The sequence below is a fragment of the Gavia stellata genome, chromosome 1, assembly GCF_030936135.1.
Source record: "Gavia stellata isolate bGavSte3 chromosome 1, bGavSte3.hap2, whole genome shotgun sequence".
In the NCBI taxonomy this organism is placed as follows: Eukaryota; Metazoa; Chordata; class Aves; order Gaviiformes; family Gaviidae; genus Gavia; species Gavia stellata.
The window spans coordinates 22309693-22328165 of record NC_082594.1 but is presented as its reverse complement, the minus strand read 5'-3'; the positions used below and the strand labels follow the sequence as shown (position 1 = coordinate 22328165).

At 39.8% G+C, this 18473-nt stretch overlaps 1 protein-coding gene across 1 annotated transcript in view; it reads left to right on the top strand.

The window, feature by feature from the left end:
* Nucleotides 1-18473, top strand: part of ATP8A2 (ATPase phospholipid transporting 8A2) — a 286903-nt gene that overhangs the window by 22197 nt on the left and 246233 nt on the right. The window contains exons 8-16 of the mRNA XM_059825756.1: nt 542-669; nt 1657-1768; nt 2464-2629; nt 5029-5156; nt 6326-6403; nt 8463-8551; nt 9282-9326; nt 10652-10727; nt 17575-17680. Coding sequence (XP_059681739.1) covers nt 542-669; nt 1657-1768; nt 2464-2629; nt 5029-5156; nt 6326-6403; nt 8463-8551; nt 9282-9326; nt 10652-10727; nt 17575-17680 — 928 coding nt within the window. The remainder of the gene's footprint in view (nt 1-541; nt 670-1656; nt 1769-2463; nt 2630-5028; nt 5157-6325; nt 6404-8462; nt 8552-9281; nt 9327-10651; nt 10728-17574; nt 17681-18473) is intronic.

The following is an 18473-nucleotide window of genomic DNA, read 5'->3' as shown; positions in this document are numbered from 1 at the left end:
TGGAGTAGCAATACGTTAGGGTATAGTTGCATGACGGGTTGATAATTAACCTTGAGTAGGATCACAGCATAATGGCTGCAGTGAAGAGAGACTACACTTAGGAGTGACTATATTTAGCAGAAGTAACACATCAGCAGAGCTAAACTTGTAAAGCCAGATCTGTTTATATTGCTTGTCTCCTACTTCTTCCTGCATATGTGCAACTTCGTGCTTTGTGGCTGGGACTTTCCTTTTGGTCACAGAGAGATCATGTAGGTAATACAACTCTCTTGTGTAGAGGGATTTAAACTAATGCTATATAAGCAGGACCATATCTGTCCAAAATGAATCTTCCTTACAGGAAAGAGTTACTGAATACTCATTAAAAAAAACAAACAGAAAAACCCGAACCAAAACAAAAAAACCCCACCAACAAACTTGACAGAAAACCTCCACACATTTAATTACTTTTGATACCTTAGATGTTGGAAGAAAGCACCATTTTCCTAGGTTGCCTTCTAATAATTTTTGACGAGAATCTACTTTGGATTGGTCTCTGCAGGGATTGTCTCAAACTGCTAGTCTCCAGTCCAGAGAAGAATTGATGAAAGTATCTGGAAGGATAGAATGTGAAGGTCCCAACCGTCATCTTTACGACTTCACTGGAAACTTGCGCTTAGATGGTCAAAGGTATTGACTTGACAGCAAAGCCATAAATTCATTTGGTTAGGAAAAATGCTTCCTGTGTACTTTTAGTCTGCAACATTGAGCATATGCGTGTTTTTGCTGGGGAAGAGGAGGGTAATAATTAACAGTTGTCAATTGGAGCATCTGCCAGTGTAAGATAACATAGTTCTGTCTTCCTATGGAGTCTTCTGCTTGTTATGGATGAGTTGTTTTTTTGTAACCGTAGTGGGTTTATATCAAAAATAACATCTAAAGAGAAGGAAGAGTGGGGGAAATGGTTGGGGATACTCAGAGGAAATGGGACAACTAGAGCCAAAGGCTGCACCAAGATCAGATCTATAGAGAAAAATGATTTCAGAATCTGGAGTCTTTATCAGTGTGACTTTAATCTGTTGCAACTCTTGGAAGAAAAAAAACCTTAGTTTTAGTACTTGAATTCATAGAATTTGAAAGGTCAGTAAGAACATGCAGGTTTCATCTTGCTGTACCTGTTGTCCTGCACAAAAACTGTATTCCTTGGGAATAGTGAGAGGTGCAAAAATAGAAGATCACTTCCACACCACTTGAAAATCACACGGGTAATATGGTTTTCCCAAAATGTTTGTTTAATGGCATATGTGAGGTTATAGTGTGGTTGAATGGATGGTCTGTTTGCAAGTGTGATGCTTCTCTGTCCTTCATGTGAGAGAACAGATTAGCCAAGGTCACGTGTAGAGTAGGCTTATGGCTGCTGCATAAGTTCTCAAGTTTCGAGTAACTAAACAGCTCCTTTGTATCACCTTAACCCTACTGTGCTTTAGCAGGGATTAGACTTAAACACGTTTCAGTGCCCTCTTGAATTGTGTGGGCAATATAAGTTCATTATATTACTTGCCTCCTTTTGTGGTTTGTTTTTTGGTTTTTTTGAGGGGGGGAGTAAGGCTGAAAGGAGAATTACTTTCCTGAAGTGTTATCAAGAATTGAAAGATATACATACTTCTTGCTTTGCAGCCCAGTTCCTGTTGGTCCAGACCAGATCCTGTTAAGAGGTGCACAACTGAGAAACACTCAGTGGGTCTTGGGTATTGTTGTGTATACAGGACATGATACAAAGCTCATGCAGGTAAAGTTTTTAAGGAGATCTAGAGCATGTTCGGATAGAAGCTGGACATCTTTCCTGTATTCTATTTGTCTTTTGGACTTGAGTTTATGAAATTATTTGGCTCATTGTAGCTGTTTAAGACCTGGAGGCATTGAGAAATAAAAGGATGCTGTTTTCCTTGACATTGCATGTGCACATCTGTAAAAACTTATTGAGGTATTTTGTCTCAAAACACTTCAATATGTAACAAAACTAACTGTATTTTATCTTAATTTATCTGGTAGCTGGACAACATTTAAAGCTGAGGCTTAACAGCTGAGGAGATGGTAATGCCGACCTACAATTTTAGCACTTAAAGATAATTAGGTTAACACTACAGTCTCTGTATTGCCTTAATGGCAGGGAGTGCCTGGAGAGGCCAGCAACATGTATGTGTTGCTCACCTCTGACTGTCAGCGGGATGGACAGACAGGACATGACCGTACTAGGTTTTTAGAGCTGAATGGTTCTCTTACTCCAATCTCCTGTCAGTTTTGGAGTCATTAGGAGTATTGGCTTCTATTACTACCTTGTTGAGCTTTGCATACAATATTGAGCTAAATGGAGTTGAAGTAGCAAGTTTTATAGTGGACTCTAAAAATAAAGACTGAGTTTGCCTCTGCAGTTCTCACTTGTATAAGCTGTTGCCAGACTTCTTTTTTTCTGCTGCTGTTCAGAATTCAACCAAAGCACCTCTGAAGAGATCAAATGTGGAGAAAGTGACCAACATGCAGATCCTGGTTTTGTTCTGTATTCTCCTGGTGATGGCCCTTGTGAGTTCTGTAGGTGCCTTATTATGGAACAGAACACATGGCGAAGTCGTCTGGTACCTTGGCTCCAACAGTGAGTATGCAGGCAGTGTGGTAGGGGTGTATCAGTCTGTAGGGCTAGCCAGGCTCTTAACTTTGCTAAATGAATGTATAAAAGAAGAAACAAAGAAAGAAACACAAGAAACAGCCTGTTGCTAACTTTCAATGGCCCAGTATCGTTTTTTTGAGAATGGGCTGGCATAAGTGAACTTGCTGGTGAGGCTTCCGTTAATAAAACCTTCTAAAGGTTAGGTAAATATCACTGGGCTACCACCCAGGGAGCAGGGAAGAAACTTAACAGGGGCAAGAGTTATTCTTGGATATTTGGTATTCAGGTTCTTTCAGCTCTGTGGAGATGCCATGCACAAATTTGTTTTTAGATCAGGTCGCATATTGCTGCCTTACGTATTGTGTCTGAGCGTACGTGACTGCAGGATAGCAAGTATCAGTCTGATGATATTGACTTCAACTTTATGCTTATATACAGAAGCAAAGGATTTCTCTAGCTGTTATTTCAGTCAGAAATGCTGATTTGCTCTTGTTGTAGAGAAAACTGTTAAATGCTAAATGTAATGATTTTGTATTTATTGGATAATACTTCAGAGTCATTTTGGCTTCTGACTATTACTTCGTAATGAGAAAACTGATCTCTTAGCATGCTTATTAAGGGATTTTATTTCATTCATACTACTTCAATTTATTAGTGAAGATAAAGATGGGCCTTACGCAAACACATAAGGATGAAATAAATTGCTCTACAGTAGCCATCTGACTTGAGGGGGTTACGTTAGCTAGCTATAAAATGTGTTGTTACAAACATCTTGAGATGCAGATCTGAAAACAATTCTCACAAACTGCAAATGGTTTTTCTGCTGATGATTGCAAAACAGATGGCAAAGGGTGTCTTCTGCAGTTTAAGAACTGCAATTGTGATAGTAATGAAAAAAAATTAATATAGGAGGAGCATGGAAGTGCGTCGTATTTGACTCTGGGTTTTGGTAGTTGTAATATCTTCTAGTAGCAGTATCGGCAACTTTCGAAGTTTCTTCCTTACTCTCCCTCTTGCTTTTTATTGAGGTAGTTTAAATTTGTGCCTTCCAATGATGGAAGTAATACTGAAAAGATGAATGGAACAAACTCTTGAACTTATGCTAATATAAAATAGGTGCAACCTGTAATACACTAGGATGACATAGTAGTCTGTATAGATGCTTTTTTTGTAAATTGAACGCCCATTTTCTATCACTTCTGTAGCTGCCACACAAGATACTTTTTCAGGCTAGGCAGGTAGATGTTGAATTTTTATTAAATGTCTAATTTCTATAAAGATTGTATTGGAAAAACCTCTTCCAATATCATTACTCTTTCTGTAAACTGATTAAAGATGTGGAACTCATGTGTGCTCACACTTGCAGGTGCCTGGGTCCAAACTTCAAGTCTTGCTCTGATCTTTGTTAGGCTTCAGCAACTTTCTGTGGCTTCTATTTCCTTCTAGTTTGCTCCCCTACCTTCTTACTAACTTATTTATAACACTGAAACCCCCATAGTTGTGGGCTGTGACCCCATTGTGCTGGGTGCTCTGCATGCTGACTGAAGTGCCTCCCAAAACTTCAAGGAAAGTGAAGAACAGACAAATGCAGAGACTTTAGATGTAAAGAGAGGCTGTGGATGGCTCCATGAACAGGAGCCTTCATCCTGTGTCTTTGCTGAGCCTTGTCCATTCCTGCCTGCTGTCTATAAATGCTTCCTCTTTCCTTTAGGACCAGTTGTGCTGGCAGATTTATTTGGGCAACTTGCCCAACATTGTCACCATTTAATAACAGCTCTTCTGCCTAGGCAGGATGCCTTAGTTGATTTACTAAGTGTCTGTTTAACAGTCAACTTGTTGTCTTAGGTTCCTTTAGTGTGAGTAACTTCTCAATTCTGCTAATGCTAGCAGGTATTAGAGCAAATTTTAGTCTTTACTTTTTGTTTTCTAACTCTACTGAGACAAGTAGGCACTTTCTGAAGGGTAAAGTTATGTTACTGGTGATATTGGTAGCTCTTAATTGGGGCAGTTGACACATCAGATTAATCTCTAAATTTGGGTTATAATGTGGAATATCATACTTCCTACCATCTGTTTAACAAAAATTGTTCAGCAAGTGATCTGTTCTCTAATATATAGCCTCACCAATCTTGCCTTTCTTCACCTGGTATAATATGCTGTGTATCCAGGCATGTGTTCTGTGGGTGTTTTATATATATACTATTGAAATCAGTATTTAAAGCCCTTATACTAGGCCTCAACACTTGCTTATTATTTTAGTGCTACTAAATCTGATCAGGTACTAAATCTGATCAGGCCAACTGCAGAAAGATGACTACCCCTATACTGTACCTTTCAGGCTTCTGCCTTCTGTCTGTTGATGTCTTATGTTTTTTGATCCACAGAAATGCTGTCTGTCAACTTTGGATACAATCTACTGACATTTATAATCTTGTACAACAACCTTATTCCAATCAGTCTTTTGGTGACATTGGAAGTTGTCAAGTTTACTCAGGCTCTTTTTATAAATTGGGTAAGTAACAAGAATAAATGTATTAACATCAGTTTTGGAAAGTGACTTTAAAAAAACCCTCCACTGTGAAATCTTTACCAGATTTTCTGTTGACTTTCCTGATGGGAAAGGAAGGGAGAAGTTCAGAGGATTTATTCTGTATTAGTTCTGTGTTCCACAGGAAATTAGATTTAGTTGTAGGAAGATCCCCCGTGCAAATGATCACTCTTGTATATTTTAGGCTTTTGGGATGAGAAGGAAGGCTCAGCTCTTTTTGTTGAAGGAGGTCTCTCGGCTCACTCATGTTTAATAGATATCTTTTGAAAACTCTTCAGTACTGTATAGCTTCTCTCAGCCACAGCAGAGGGAAAGACCAGACATGGTGGGGGGGTAGTTTGGGTTTTGTGTGTGGTTTTTGTTTTTAAATCCTGAGGCTGGCCTTAAGGTCACCTCTGGTATGAATCATAGTATTTATGTAAGGAGATGAGTTGGTGGTGCCTCATGCAACAAAGCAGTGATCCCTCTGTTCAGGCAAGCTTTGCTTGTGGACCAAAAATACTATAGTCATGTCTCTTAAGCTGAACAAAAATAAGAGGAATACCTTGTCTTGGCATGCATTAACTTTACTGAAAGTCCAAGGATTGTAGTGGTGTCTCTAAAATACAAGTACATAAGGTATGACATGTGTTTGTTCTTTGAGCTGCTTATAATGTATTGGAGATGCTTGACTACTTATCTGACAAATGGCTTTGGTTCCTGTAGCAGCTGCTTTGTTTACTGTCCCAATTAAATATAGTAATAGGAGGAGTTGATTTCAGTCACTTAAATTGTTTCTTCAATCATGGATGTGGCTAGAGTAAATTGCATTGTTGTAATTGAAGACCTATGATTAGCATGGCTAATGTCTGTTAGAACTTCTTCCTACTGTACTGAACTCTTAAACTAGAGATGCAGTGAAGAAAATAATAATTACCTGTAATTGAATGTGGCTTTTCTCATGTACATGTAGTATGGAGGTATACCTTGGAAAGGAGGCACCCCTGTTCAGCCTGGGATGCTGTTTGTCTCTCAAGCCTTCAGAACCTTCACCAGTGGAGTTCAGTCAAGCCAAGTTGGAGCTGACTAAAAGAAGGCTGGAGACGTCAGTGTTTAATTTGCATAGCATAGGTCTAATTTTGCTCTTGTTTCAGGACATAGATATGTATTATCCTGAAACAGATACACCTGCAATGGCCAGAACCTCAAACCTTAATGAGGAACTTGGGCAGGTAAGACACTACTTTGAGTGTCATGTTTGTGATATGTTCTGGGAAGATAGAAGGTACGAGAGCATGCTGTACAAATCTGCTTTATTCTGTTGCGCTGTGGCTCTGGTTAATGGGACATCTTACTTTTATTAGTCCAAGTCTTACAAGTAAAATAATTAGATACCACAGGATTAAATTTGAGGTTATATAGGCAGTTTTAAGCCAGGGAATTGAATCATTATTTCTTATGTTCACTCTAAACTGACTTTTTTCCTCAAGGATGTTTGAAGAGATGCTCTGTGGTTGTGACTGTCTATACCAGAACAGAATGTACAGGATTAAGCTTGGCTGAAGAGCAGGCCAATAGCCTCAGCTTGTGTTCTTAGTTCTTTGTGTTTCTGACCACCTCACAGGAAATGCAAGTCAAAAAAAAAGCAGTTCTATTCCTAATTTAGATTGTCTTCCTTCAAGCATTTCCATTTTCCTTTCAGATAAAGATAACTGTATATTAACTTGTTGTAAGAGGTTTGTTATAAATTCTGCAAATGAGATTTTTTGAAAATGGAAGGGCTTCCCAAAATAAGGTTACTGGAAACTTTGTCATTAGAATTTTGTAGTACCATTGAGAAATCCTAGGTTTTTTCCTTGACCAGCGAAGTCATAGGTGTGTAACTGAATCACATGAACTTCAGAATTCTTGTGAATTTAGTGTTGGAGACAATGTTATGTATGTAAAATACATAATTATTGTGTGCTGCTTAGCAGGGTGGTAGTCAATATTTTTCCTGCTTAATCCAATCGGCCTTTTTCTTAGGGTTGTTAAAATCTGATTTGTATTTAGATTGCTTTGATGTGAAGTTATCAACCTCCAAATTATGGTAGTGTTTTTGTCCAAAATAAACTATATTATGTGGCATAATGTATATTGTTGACCCATATGTTGCTTTCAGAAATGGCTTACTAGTGATTCCATGTAACTAGACTGAATTTTTGGATTCATTAATTGAACTGTTCACAGGTGCATTTTAAAATTTTGTTATGTTCTAGAATTATTAATGACTTGGAAGTTCCTCAGATGTTTGAGTGCCCACTTTGGAAATGGAGCCTGAGCAAGTTAGAAGTCCATGCTGTATGCAGAAGCAGTGTAGTGCACAGCTAAAGGATCACTTAACTAGTAGCATAGTGCACTGCCTTGTAGCTGAATTGCAAATATTGAGGAAAAGTGTTTTGCAACTTCAGGCAAAGTATTCTGGTCTTTAAATTGGTTAACTCCTATGTTAGTGCCATCCCTTCCTGCCTGTTGCTGGTGTAAAATCTGACCTGGTACAGAGGTAAAACAGTGTGGAATTCAGCTTGCAATTGATTTTGGTCTGTGGCCTACTGAAGGTGGGAATCTTGAATCTGCTAATGCTCCAAGAAGTCGTGTTGCTGTGTTGGTTTTGTCTCCAAGTTCTAGCTGGAAGTCACTGGTTTCCATTAAGGGTTTATTAGCTTGGGCAGTGCTGACTGTGGCTGTGCGTCTTGCACTTCAGGACTGCTCATGACTGGATACCAGAAAAAGCAGTTTGTTTGCCTGCAGAATACCACTTGGACTTACTCTGGGTTAGTCCTTGCATGGTACTGTTTGTGGGGGGAGGGAAAAACCCAGGCAAATTCCTGGTGATCTTTGGAACACTGAATTTCTTCAGTGTGTTAAATTCTAGTAATTCTTCAACAACCTTAATCTTCGTTTTAATTTCTAGTCTTGCTGTTTGACGTTAGTACAGTTGAAAGTTATGGTGAATGTTCAACTAGCACAAGCAAGTGCATCTGTATTGACCGCACTGGAGCTTTGGCAATTGATACCTACTATTTGGGCCTTACTGCATTTAGAGATAAAGAAGAAATAATGCCATTAAATAACTTTCCTGATTATGTTCCTGTAGCTTTGGTAAGACAAACCAAGCTGTAATAAGCCTGCATTGGCCAATGCTGTGACATTTGAGCCATATGTCTCCCAGAATTTTTCCTGATACTTAATCTGTTTTCCACTTTGAGTTTTGTGACTTTTCAAGTTGAAAATTTGACTTTTTTCTTCCAGGTGAAATACCTGTTTTCTGATAAAACAGGTACTCTAACATGCAATATCATGAACTTTAAGAAATGTAGTATTGCTGGAGTGACATATGGGTAGGTATGACTTCTTTAGAAACTCCGTAGCTTAATATGTTCTTACTAGTGGTACATACTTTTATATCAGAACATTCTGTTCTTCAGTTTGTATTTTAGTATGTTTTGTTGTCTCGGTTAATAGCTTTCACTTTCATATCCTGAAACACAAATTATGAAATGCAAACCTGGCAAGTACTTTACATTAAAGAGAAATAATTACTTGGTTCCTAACTTATCTGATCATGATTTAAACTAAACCAGAAGTGCTAAATAACCTCTGGCCTTTCCAGAGGGGAGAAGATGCAGCACAAGGGTAGCAATTGTAAGTCATGTTTGTGTGACTTCAGATGAACCAGTACAACCATGTAGCTATAATTGTAGCTGTAGACTTAAATATGCCTTGCACAGGAGGGATACCCTCTTAATGGTTTTGTTCTGTTTCTGTCAAAAGGATCTCTGAGTCATGCCAGTATTTCATAGCACTTGGCCTTTTGAGTCTTGAATACTAGATCTCTTTGCATAGTTTTAAATGGGTAGTTTTAAGATCTCTATGCAAGTTAGCCTTTGAGTTTCATGGTAGCTATATTAGATACCTCAAAAGGCAGAAAACTTGGTTCAAATATATGAACAGCTGAACCCATGGTTCTAGCATATGTTTGTATGTGTGATGACTCCTTGAGCTTCACTTTCTACCTATTTTTTGGTTTGCGAAGTGGAATAAATGTTTTTTCCTTTTTCTACCCCTCAGTCACTTTCCTGAGCTGGAAAGAGAACGTTCATCAGAAGACTTCAGGTAAATATATTCTAAGATGTTGGTGTTCTGTATAGCAGAGTGGGGATGATCTATATAAAGACTGCTTTCCAATTTGGGACTGGAAGAAGCCGAAGGGAGCAATGTGTTGGAGTAAAATGCTCTTCTAGCAGGAGCCTAATGCAGAGCTGGTGGGTAGTGATGGATCGGATCTTCTGCATAGGGAGATAGGGGGTGAAGGGGAATGAGGGATAGGCAGTGGCTGGGGTGGCTTGGATGCATGCTAATGCAGTGCTTATTTCTAATTGCAGACAACCAAGTTACAAGCTAAGAGTAACCTTCTTTACAGTAACCTTACCTCTAGCTAGAGACTGAATGTTACTCTTTGCAATCACTAAGTTCAAACCTGACAAGGAGAAGAAAAGGAACTTTTTTATTAAAATGCTATGTTTTAATAATTAAACTGGGAAAGAGCTTGATATGGAGGTGTCTCATGTCAAAAGAACCACTCCTCTTTATTCAGAGACGTAATGAATGGAGGTGATACATCTGTCCCATTCTACAGAAAGGAGTGAAGACTTAAAGTGTTATGCAGGTGTCACTGTAGCATATTCAGATTAACAGGAAGGGGGGAAGAGCCAGAGAGGGCTGATGTGGCCATGGCAAATATAGGTAGGAAGTGAGTTCAAAGGAACAGGTAGACACTGAATGCTGTTAGCCACTTTCTAATGAACCAAGTTAGGATTCTCTACTGGTCCATCTCATTTCTACGATCACCTTTTAGGAAAGATATGGTATGATGGTATGTTGCTACTTTGGCTGAGGTGTGATTTCTATGGATGCTTCTTTTTCTTCCAATATGTTGCTGTTTCCTTCATTGTCATCTTTTCTTTCCTTGTATGCTTCTTCTCTACTCAGTTCTGTGGAAGAGTTTCTTCCAGGTACTAATTTGGCGTACTCAAGCTTAGAATTTTCCAGTGATCAACTTGAAGCAGAACTGACTGACTAGAGAGGGAACTTAGGGATATTGATTTTTTTACCTATTTTAAAAGCAAGTCACCTTGAAATCAATGTATTTCAAGTACACTTAAAAGCTGCTTCTGTTACGTTTGTCCAAGTAAGTGTGACACTTGAATCTTCTCAAATACTTTCAAGCATAACCATTTTGGCTTTCTTGCTGGTGTTCGGAAGAAATTATTGCTCATTTTCAGCACTTTTGTGCATTACTCACATGATCTTTTCACAGTACTTTCAAGGACAGTGGAATCTTACTTTGGTTTTCCTTTGCTTCCCAATAAAATAGATGAAGTAGTAAGATTGGAAATGTTGCCACTGTTATGTTTGAATGTGCTTGTCTTGCTCTCCAGCCAGCTACCTCCTTCCACCAGTGAGTCATGTGAATTTGATGACCCAAGACTGCTGCAAAACATCGAAAATGACCATGTAAGTCTACTCTTTGAATATCATGTCTCAAATACCCTATCCTAGGCCTCTCTGGAATTGGATGCTAAAGAAAGCTACTTGTGCGGTCAAGTCTGTTCTATGGGTGTGTCATGCAAGCACAGAGTGGGGAAAAAGGAAACTAAATATCTCCCCAACCCCTTTCTGCCCACTTGTCTTACTACTGAATTAAAGAAACAATGACATCGATATGGGTACCAGCTAGCTACACAACAGCTTCATATATGCTAGTGTGTATGGAAGATAGTGTCTTGTAGCAAATGATGGTAGAAATTGTGTTTCTTTAAAAAAGAAATACACCATGGTGTAAATGCCTGAAGGAATATCTAACTACTTTGTATGTCTTAACATATTCCTCAGGGTGATAGAGCCTGGAGATGGCTCCTGTGCTCTAACCTTCAGGATGGTGGCCCTGCCAGGACAACGTACTGGTTTCCTGTGTGGCTGTTGTAGTCATCTGCACTGGAAGGACTTCCCACTATACATCACTTGCAGCCAAGATTTGGGTTGCTTCCTGTTCTTTTGTGTTCTGTTTGTTTATATATGGCTACAGTTATGGTTTATGGCAGTTGCTGACTCCAGGTACTCCTTCTGAATGGAAGGCTACTGGTTTAGGTGCAGGTTACAGATGAAGTGTGTTTGAGCTCTTCCTCCCTGGCTGTTGCTTTAGGCATCTACACAGAAAAGTGCTTTGGTACATTTTAATAGACTCAGCAGAAGGGACATATATCAAATGGGCTGCGAGATGGACTTTCTCATCTAGCCTTGAGATGGCTCCTTAACTTTGGGCTATCTCTAATTCTTTGATCTTTTCTGGGTACAGCTTCTACTTTGGGAGGTAGATGGAATAATTACTGTTGTAGCAGGCAAATAAAGGGTTTTAATAGCTTCCTTAGGTGTCACTTAGTCTAGGCAGCTCAGATGTCTTTGTTCTTTACATGCTGAACCCTTATGCATCAAGTTTCCTTTTGGCTGGCAACTTGAACAGATAAATACTGTTGTCATAGCACAGCTGACTATTGGCCTGAGCACACTGTGTGAGCTCAGCCCTCCCACAATCAGTGGCGAAAATTCTGACTTGAGGTATACCTTGTGTAGGTCAAAGATACCTTTTGGAGCCTGACTGTACTGGAGGGATGGGTACCACCCACTGACAAGTGGTGATTTAGCCCAAGACTTGAGAATGCAAGGACTACATGCGACAGTTTGCTTAGGAAGTTCAGATCCATTTGTCAAACTGCATCAGTGAGATGAGGGCTGGATTACAGGATAGTGGGAGAAGGAAGAGTCATGTGTTTCTAGCCCATTAGCTTTTTGCATTAGGTCAGCTGTTAAGGTGCATAAACTACTTCCTTCTACCTAAAACTCCTTAGTGTCTTAGTTTTCCTAGCTAGTAGATAGCTGCAGATGCCATTTACAGATGTCTGACAATCTCTACTCATGTAGTGAACTGAGGTGATAAAACTTAAGTGTTCTGGCACAAGCTGCCTTGTGGAGTCAGATGGTGCCATACTCAGCTGGGCAACAAATTCCTTTTAAACATTTGCCCTTTTTCAGCTGAAGCTGTCAGTGTGCTCTCTCTCACAAACACTCAATAAGTGCTCATTGTTCTGGTGTTGAAGATTTTTTCAATCCAGTCACAAGTATTAGTTTAGAGCTGTCTCAGTGCCAAGTAATTTTCTTTCCAGGTTGAAAATAAAAAGTAATGTAGTTGTCCTCATGAGACTGTCTTCCATCTGCTAGGAAGGATTTTAGCATCCTGCATCACCTCTAAATTTCATAGCTCTTCTGGGCCACTGGTGTGTACGGACTGACTGATGGCCAAGTCCACTGTTGAGTAACAGTCGAAGAATTATTGTCCTGCAGGAAATGTTCCAAGGAAAAATAACTTGTCTTGAAAACATGTGGAGGTTTCTCTTGGCTTCTCTGGGATTTTAATGTGGAAGAAAGTACCTAGGTTTGTCTGCCTATGCTTTTTCTTTGTAACAGCTTCTGTTGGATGAACTTTGCAACAGTGACAAGAGTATGATGCTGGCTTGTTTCTGTAGGGAAAACAGCATAAACTCTTACGAGAATAAGAAAATACCAGTTGTTTTTTGAAAACTTAGTTTGGTGAATATGCTAGATAGTCTTTATCTTGGTGCTTGTGAGTTGCACATGTGCTGTGAATAAACTCATCATGGATATGCAAGCATGTTATGGTGTGGGGTTATTTTTTACCCTGATAGAGTGCAGGGAAGGAGGTCAAGAAGTGAAAGAGCTAGTAAACTTGGATCTCATCCTAGCCTTCTCTATCTCCCTGGATTCTCTCCAAACTCCCTTTACTAATTCCAGTCTGCATATAAACTCTCTTCTGTGGCCTGTGAATTACCGCTTAGGCAAGAAGTAGCAAGCACATGGTATAGCTGCAGATGCATGAGTTGATTCAGTGAGTATGTGTGATGAGTAGTTAAGCAGCTGGCTATGCAGAACGGGTAACTGTTGTGCTCATGTTGAGCTTTTATCTCGGTGAAAGTGTTCATTTAGATCTCTCTAACATCTCTGCTTATTTTAATGAAGTGTGTGGGAACTGAGCCTTTTATCCCATCAGGCTTTGTTGAAATGACCACTATCATCAGCTGATTCTTAATTCCTTAGGAAAGCAGAACAAGAAAAGTGTATCACTACTGGAATGAAAAACTGGAATTTAAAATACAGTAGGGGAAAATACATTCAGGTGGTGAGAACATCTGGGAGGCTTCAGTTCAGAAAGTAACTGTTGCCTGAAAACTGTCCAAATGTATCATTTTACAGCTGACAATTATATTGTTATAGCTTGGTGAGAAATATTTTTCGTCTTTTGCTTTTGCCCTTATTGTGCATGGGAATTAAGTACTTTTCTTTTGCTCGAATATAAGGCAGTATCTTTAATTATAGGTCATATTTTGGTGGATTTGGACAAGAAACTTGCATTTAACCAGCATTTGGCTATCAATAGACTTAACGTGTTCTTTGAGTTTGTGTCTGAAATATCCTGACCCCCTCCAGCCTTACCAGCTTCACTGTTATAGAGATGCCCAACATAGCTGGATCCTCACACTGTTCTTTAGGTCTTTTAATGAATGGTAGGAAGTTCACAACTTTTTAAGACAGTAAGTTGTAATTCTCCCTGGTAATGAAATGGATAAGTATTTTCCTAGCTGTCCCTGGCAGAATGTGCCATACTTACACAAAGTAGTAAGCTCAAGTTGTTACACTGTGCCTTAATATCCCACTGGCCATTTCTAGGCCATTTGCTCAAAACACCATCAGTCCTGCTCATCTGGAAATACTGTAAATGGAGGCACTGATTTGATACTGCTACAAGTAAAAGGAGAGATGAATAAATATCTTTAACTTCATGTGCAACTTCCTTGTAACTGTATCAGGCTGTGAACAGCTGGCTAGAATAACGCAGTTTCTGTCTTCAGAGTGGAGAGGCCCAGATAAGGACACATGTGACAAACGTACAGATATGTAGCTCTGCAGAGTGCAGCTTGCTCCTCAAAAGACAGAGTTCTGACTCAGTGTTTTGTTCCCTCTGGATAAGGGAGAACATGAAGGGGTGAAAATTTTTGATACAGCTTTCTGACCAGTGGTCTATGCTGTGCTTGGTAATGGATAATGCTGTGCCTTCTAGATAGGGAAACTTTGCTTTCAGTGTAGATAATGCTTTGACCACAATCCAGAGACTGCTTCCAGAAACATGAGACTGTCTCAATGTGTCTGTAGTTCTCAGCTTGTAGGGGTAGAGTGCAAAGTAAGTTCAGCCAGTGGGTATATTGCTGGCATAGGTGGTTGTACACCAGCTGTTCCATGGATCTTTGGGAAAAGACATAAAGAAAGAGAAGCAACCACTCTCACCCAGAGCTGTTGGCGCACAAGGAGAAAAATGGGGGGAGAAGGCACTCAGAATGAGAGCTGCCTGTGGACAGATGAACAAGAGACTAAAATATGGAAACTTTGTTCCTGCTGCAGATGAATAGAGAGGGGGAAAAAATGGGGTGGAAAGAAATAGAGCTGAGCTTAACAAATGAGCAGGCAAGGAATGTCTCAGAGACCATCAGTAAGAATTTGAGTACTAAAATGGCAAAGAGTTGCTTTAGTAGCGGAAAATAAGTAATAAAGCAGAATCAGTTAACCTGTGGGACTTCTGTCTTATGCTGGGGTTAAACTTGGCATGGTGCAAGAGATGTATCACCACAGAAGCTATTAATGTGTTTTCTGTTCACAGCTCTGAAGAAGGAATTTGAATGCTCTATCTTGATTCATGCCAGTGCAACAAATATTGTGTTACTGCTGGAACAATATAGAAAGGAAACAAATGACAGCTATCTGGAGGAGCTGACATGATAAGCTGGGCCTCTGGTGATCTGTTGCTACAGAATTGGAAGATTGCCATGTAATACATTGTGAGCTGTGAAAATACCAAGACAGCAACAAATTATATTGCTGGCTTGAAGGCAGTAATATACATATAGGAAGGATTAAAATCTGTGACATTACCGGAGACAGGTTGTTTCCAGCTGATAAAACACATAGTATGAAAGTGTGTAAGGGGCTGGGTGATATACATGTAAGAAGGACATCAAAGGTCTGCAGCAGTGGATGCTGAAATGAGAATCTGGCAGGCTATGCATTTTGAGATAAAACTTTCATTGCTTTTACTGGAAATAATAGAGCAGCAGTAACCTCCTGACCAGTAATTTGCTGGGGACTTAACATTTCACACACTGCTCTCTGATTATATTCCATTTGTTTGTTTTCTTGAACACAGCCTCTGTAGTCCAGCATGTCGAAACCTACAACTGTTGTTATTTTAGTGGCTTGTGACCATACAGTTCAGAAGTTTCAGTATGCAAAGATAAAGGTCCTGTGTGAAACAGTTACTTGTGAAAATATACATGACAAAGTACATAAAGTAAAAGAAGAATATAAGTATTAAATCTGCTGTCTTTTAACTTCTTCTGATATGCTTACTTTTTGTGGTTAACAAAACATTTGCCAGCTGACATTTTGAGTCATCTTAGTAATTTACTTGCTACTAATTAAACTTTGCTATTGACAGTGCATCTTTCTGTTGTGCAAGTATGTAGGCTATGTGCACCGTATTGAAAACCAAAAAAACCTCACCATTTTTTCCCTATTCTTGGTCTTGTCCCTGATATAGGACCTGAGATAGAATAAAACTTATTTTTATTTTTGTCACATAGCTTGGCTTGGGGAGAGAAGCATTAACATGTCTGAGAGCCAGTTGTGAGTGTTGCTGGCCTAATTGTGAGAAATTGCATTTTTAAGTGTCCCTTCAAGTGGGGAATGAAGGAGTCTTTAATGTCTCAGTATTTCTATGTGATTAAAGGGTTTATAAAATGACTGTGTGCTGCATTTCAGATAGTAGTACTGCATATACTCTTAGAAAAATACATGTAATAAGTCTCTCACATTAAAGGATTATTGTCATATAGTTTTCACTTGAAAAAGTTTCATTTGATCATAGTGGCCTTTCTTCTGTTGTGAAACATTCTGGTGTACACTAGCATAACAAATTGCGTAGAAGCATCTTAACTGTTTAAAAAAAACTTGGATCCTGTTGTACTAGAATCTTGTAGGATTCTTCTCAATCTGATCTTGGTTTTAATATTACAATAGTGGGCTTTTGGTCCGACCTTGTGCTAACAGCTCTTGTAATGCTCTTGATGCCTCTATTAAGACAGAGTGTATATAAAATATGCTATGCTAATGAAAACTTTGGAAACTAGACGGTATTTTCATACGCAAAAATTCTGTGAGTTTGCGAAGTCAACTAAGGCTTTCGGCAGAGGTAGAACTGCTAAGTGCATGTCTGACTCAGTCACTGAGCAAACGGCTGCTGTGACGTAAGATTTTGATGCTACCAACTGTGGATGTTATGGATATAGCATAGTTGAAGGGGAACATGTGTTCACTTCAGCTGTTTCAGTCAAGCGTGTTCAAGATCTGTGTGAACTGTGGGTGAAGTTAGTATGGCAGGTTGAGCTGGGCAGCTGAGTACCATTCCTGACTGCTATGAGACTGGAAATGCTGTGCCAGAGGCAGGGGTGGAAAGGAGGGGAGAATGGGATGGGGGACTCAATTTCAAGTTACTGCAGCTACAGTCGCCAGAAGTTGCTGATCAGAGGCCTGTGATTAAAGTGCCATAGCGTCTTTACTGACTTGTAGACCTGGTGTCTCTTTAAGCACTTTGGGATGGATGGTGACTATGCAGTCTGTGAACAATGCTTTATATTGTGTCTTCTCATGATGCTGGTGTAGGGACCATTGATCAAATTTCTGCTTGGCTGGATGTATTTCTGTGGATGAGCACATGACATTGCCTTCTACTGGCTAATCAGCTGCTGTTGCCTCTGGATGTTCATTACTAAGGGTGCAGTTGCAATGAGTTTAATTCTGCTGTGGTTACTGTCAAGCTATTGAAAGCTGCTGTGGAAGCTCCCAAAGTAGTATTTTCTGTTGCTTGATTATTAGCATCTTGTGGCAGACATCTTTGCCTACATGAAGCTTGGGGTGCTACAAAACTAATGCCTTTATACTTGGGGGGTGTAGGGGAATACTCTGGCTTCCCAGCTCGCTGCAACTTAAGTGAGGTCTTCATCATTAGCACTCTAGTTCATTAATGCTGGCCCTTAACTCTGCTGTATTGATGTTTTGGGACCAAGACAACTAGTGTAAATAGAGGACAAATAGTATTTTCTCTGTGGTACCTACAAGGTCTTCTCACTGCCTCTCAGTCTGTGTGTAATACTAAACCTGACTCTCCTGATGTCCTGTCTAGCCCACAGCTGTGCACATACAGGAGTTCCTTACTTTGCTGGCTGTGTGTCATACTGTTGTTCCTGAGAGACAAGGAAATACAATAATCTACCAGGCCTCCTCTCCAGGTTGGTTATTGCTGTCTATTTGGGGAGGGAAGGGGTGAGGGAGTAGAAGTGGATGGATGGGGATGAAAGGAAAGTCCCAAAATTTCTGAAAAGGTCATTGATTTTAAAAGCAAGATGTCTTCCATGATGCTAACAGTAGATCTGGCATCTTCTGTCACCAGTGCACGCTGCTTTTGAATGCCTCATGTAAAACTGCCAAGTCCCTGATGTTTCTGTAGAGCTAGGCTAGGCTTACGATCCCTTCTGCTCTCATGAGACTACCTGCTTAGGCCTCTTTCTGCAGGGGTGAAAAGCAAAAGTAAAACTTTCAGTGACTTGTCTTCCCTACATAGAGCTGACCTATGGAAGTACTGATTTGTTTCTGCATTAACAGTTACTTGCTCTATTTGTCATGAGTGCAAACTGTTTTGCCTTGATCTAGTAGCTTCCCATGTTGCTCTATGCAGATATGAGATGCTGATATGTAACATGATACAACAAAGACCAGAGTCTTGACCATATTCAGGTCTACCCTTAACCCAGTTCTTCCTTCTTTCAGGCAGCACAGCGGTACTGAAAGAAGTAAGCAGGGCCAAAATGCAGAACAGTAGGGCCCTGCTCCCCATCAAATTTATCTCCATTTCTGAGGATGTTTCTAGAATTGTAGTCATGTATTGAGTGAGAAAGCAGCAGCGTTTTTATTTGTCTTAATAAAGTGTCTGAAGAGTCAGGTGAACAGCCCATGTAAGGCAGCTCTAGTCACAGTGTTGATGAACCGTGAGGAGACCAAGGCAACTGTGGAGCCGTTAGGGTT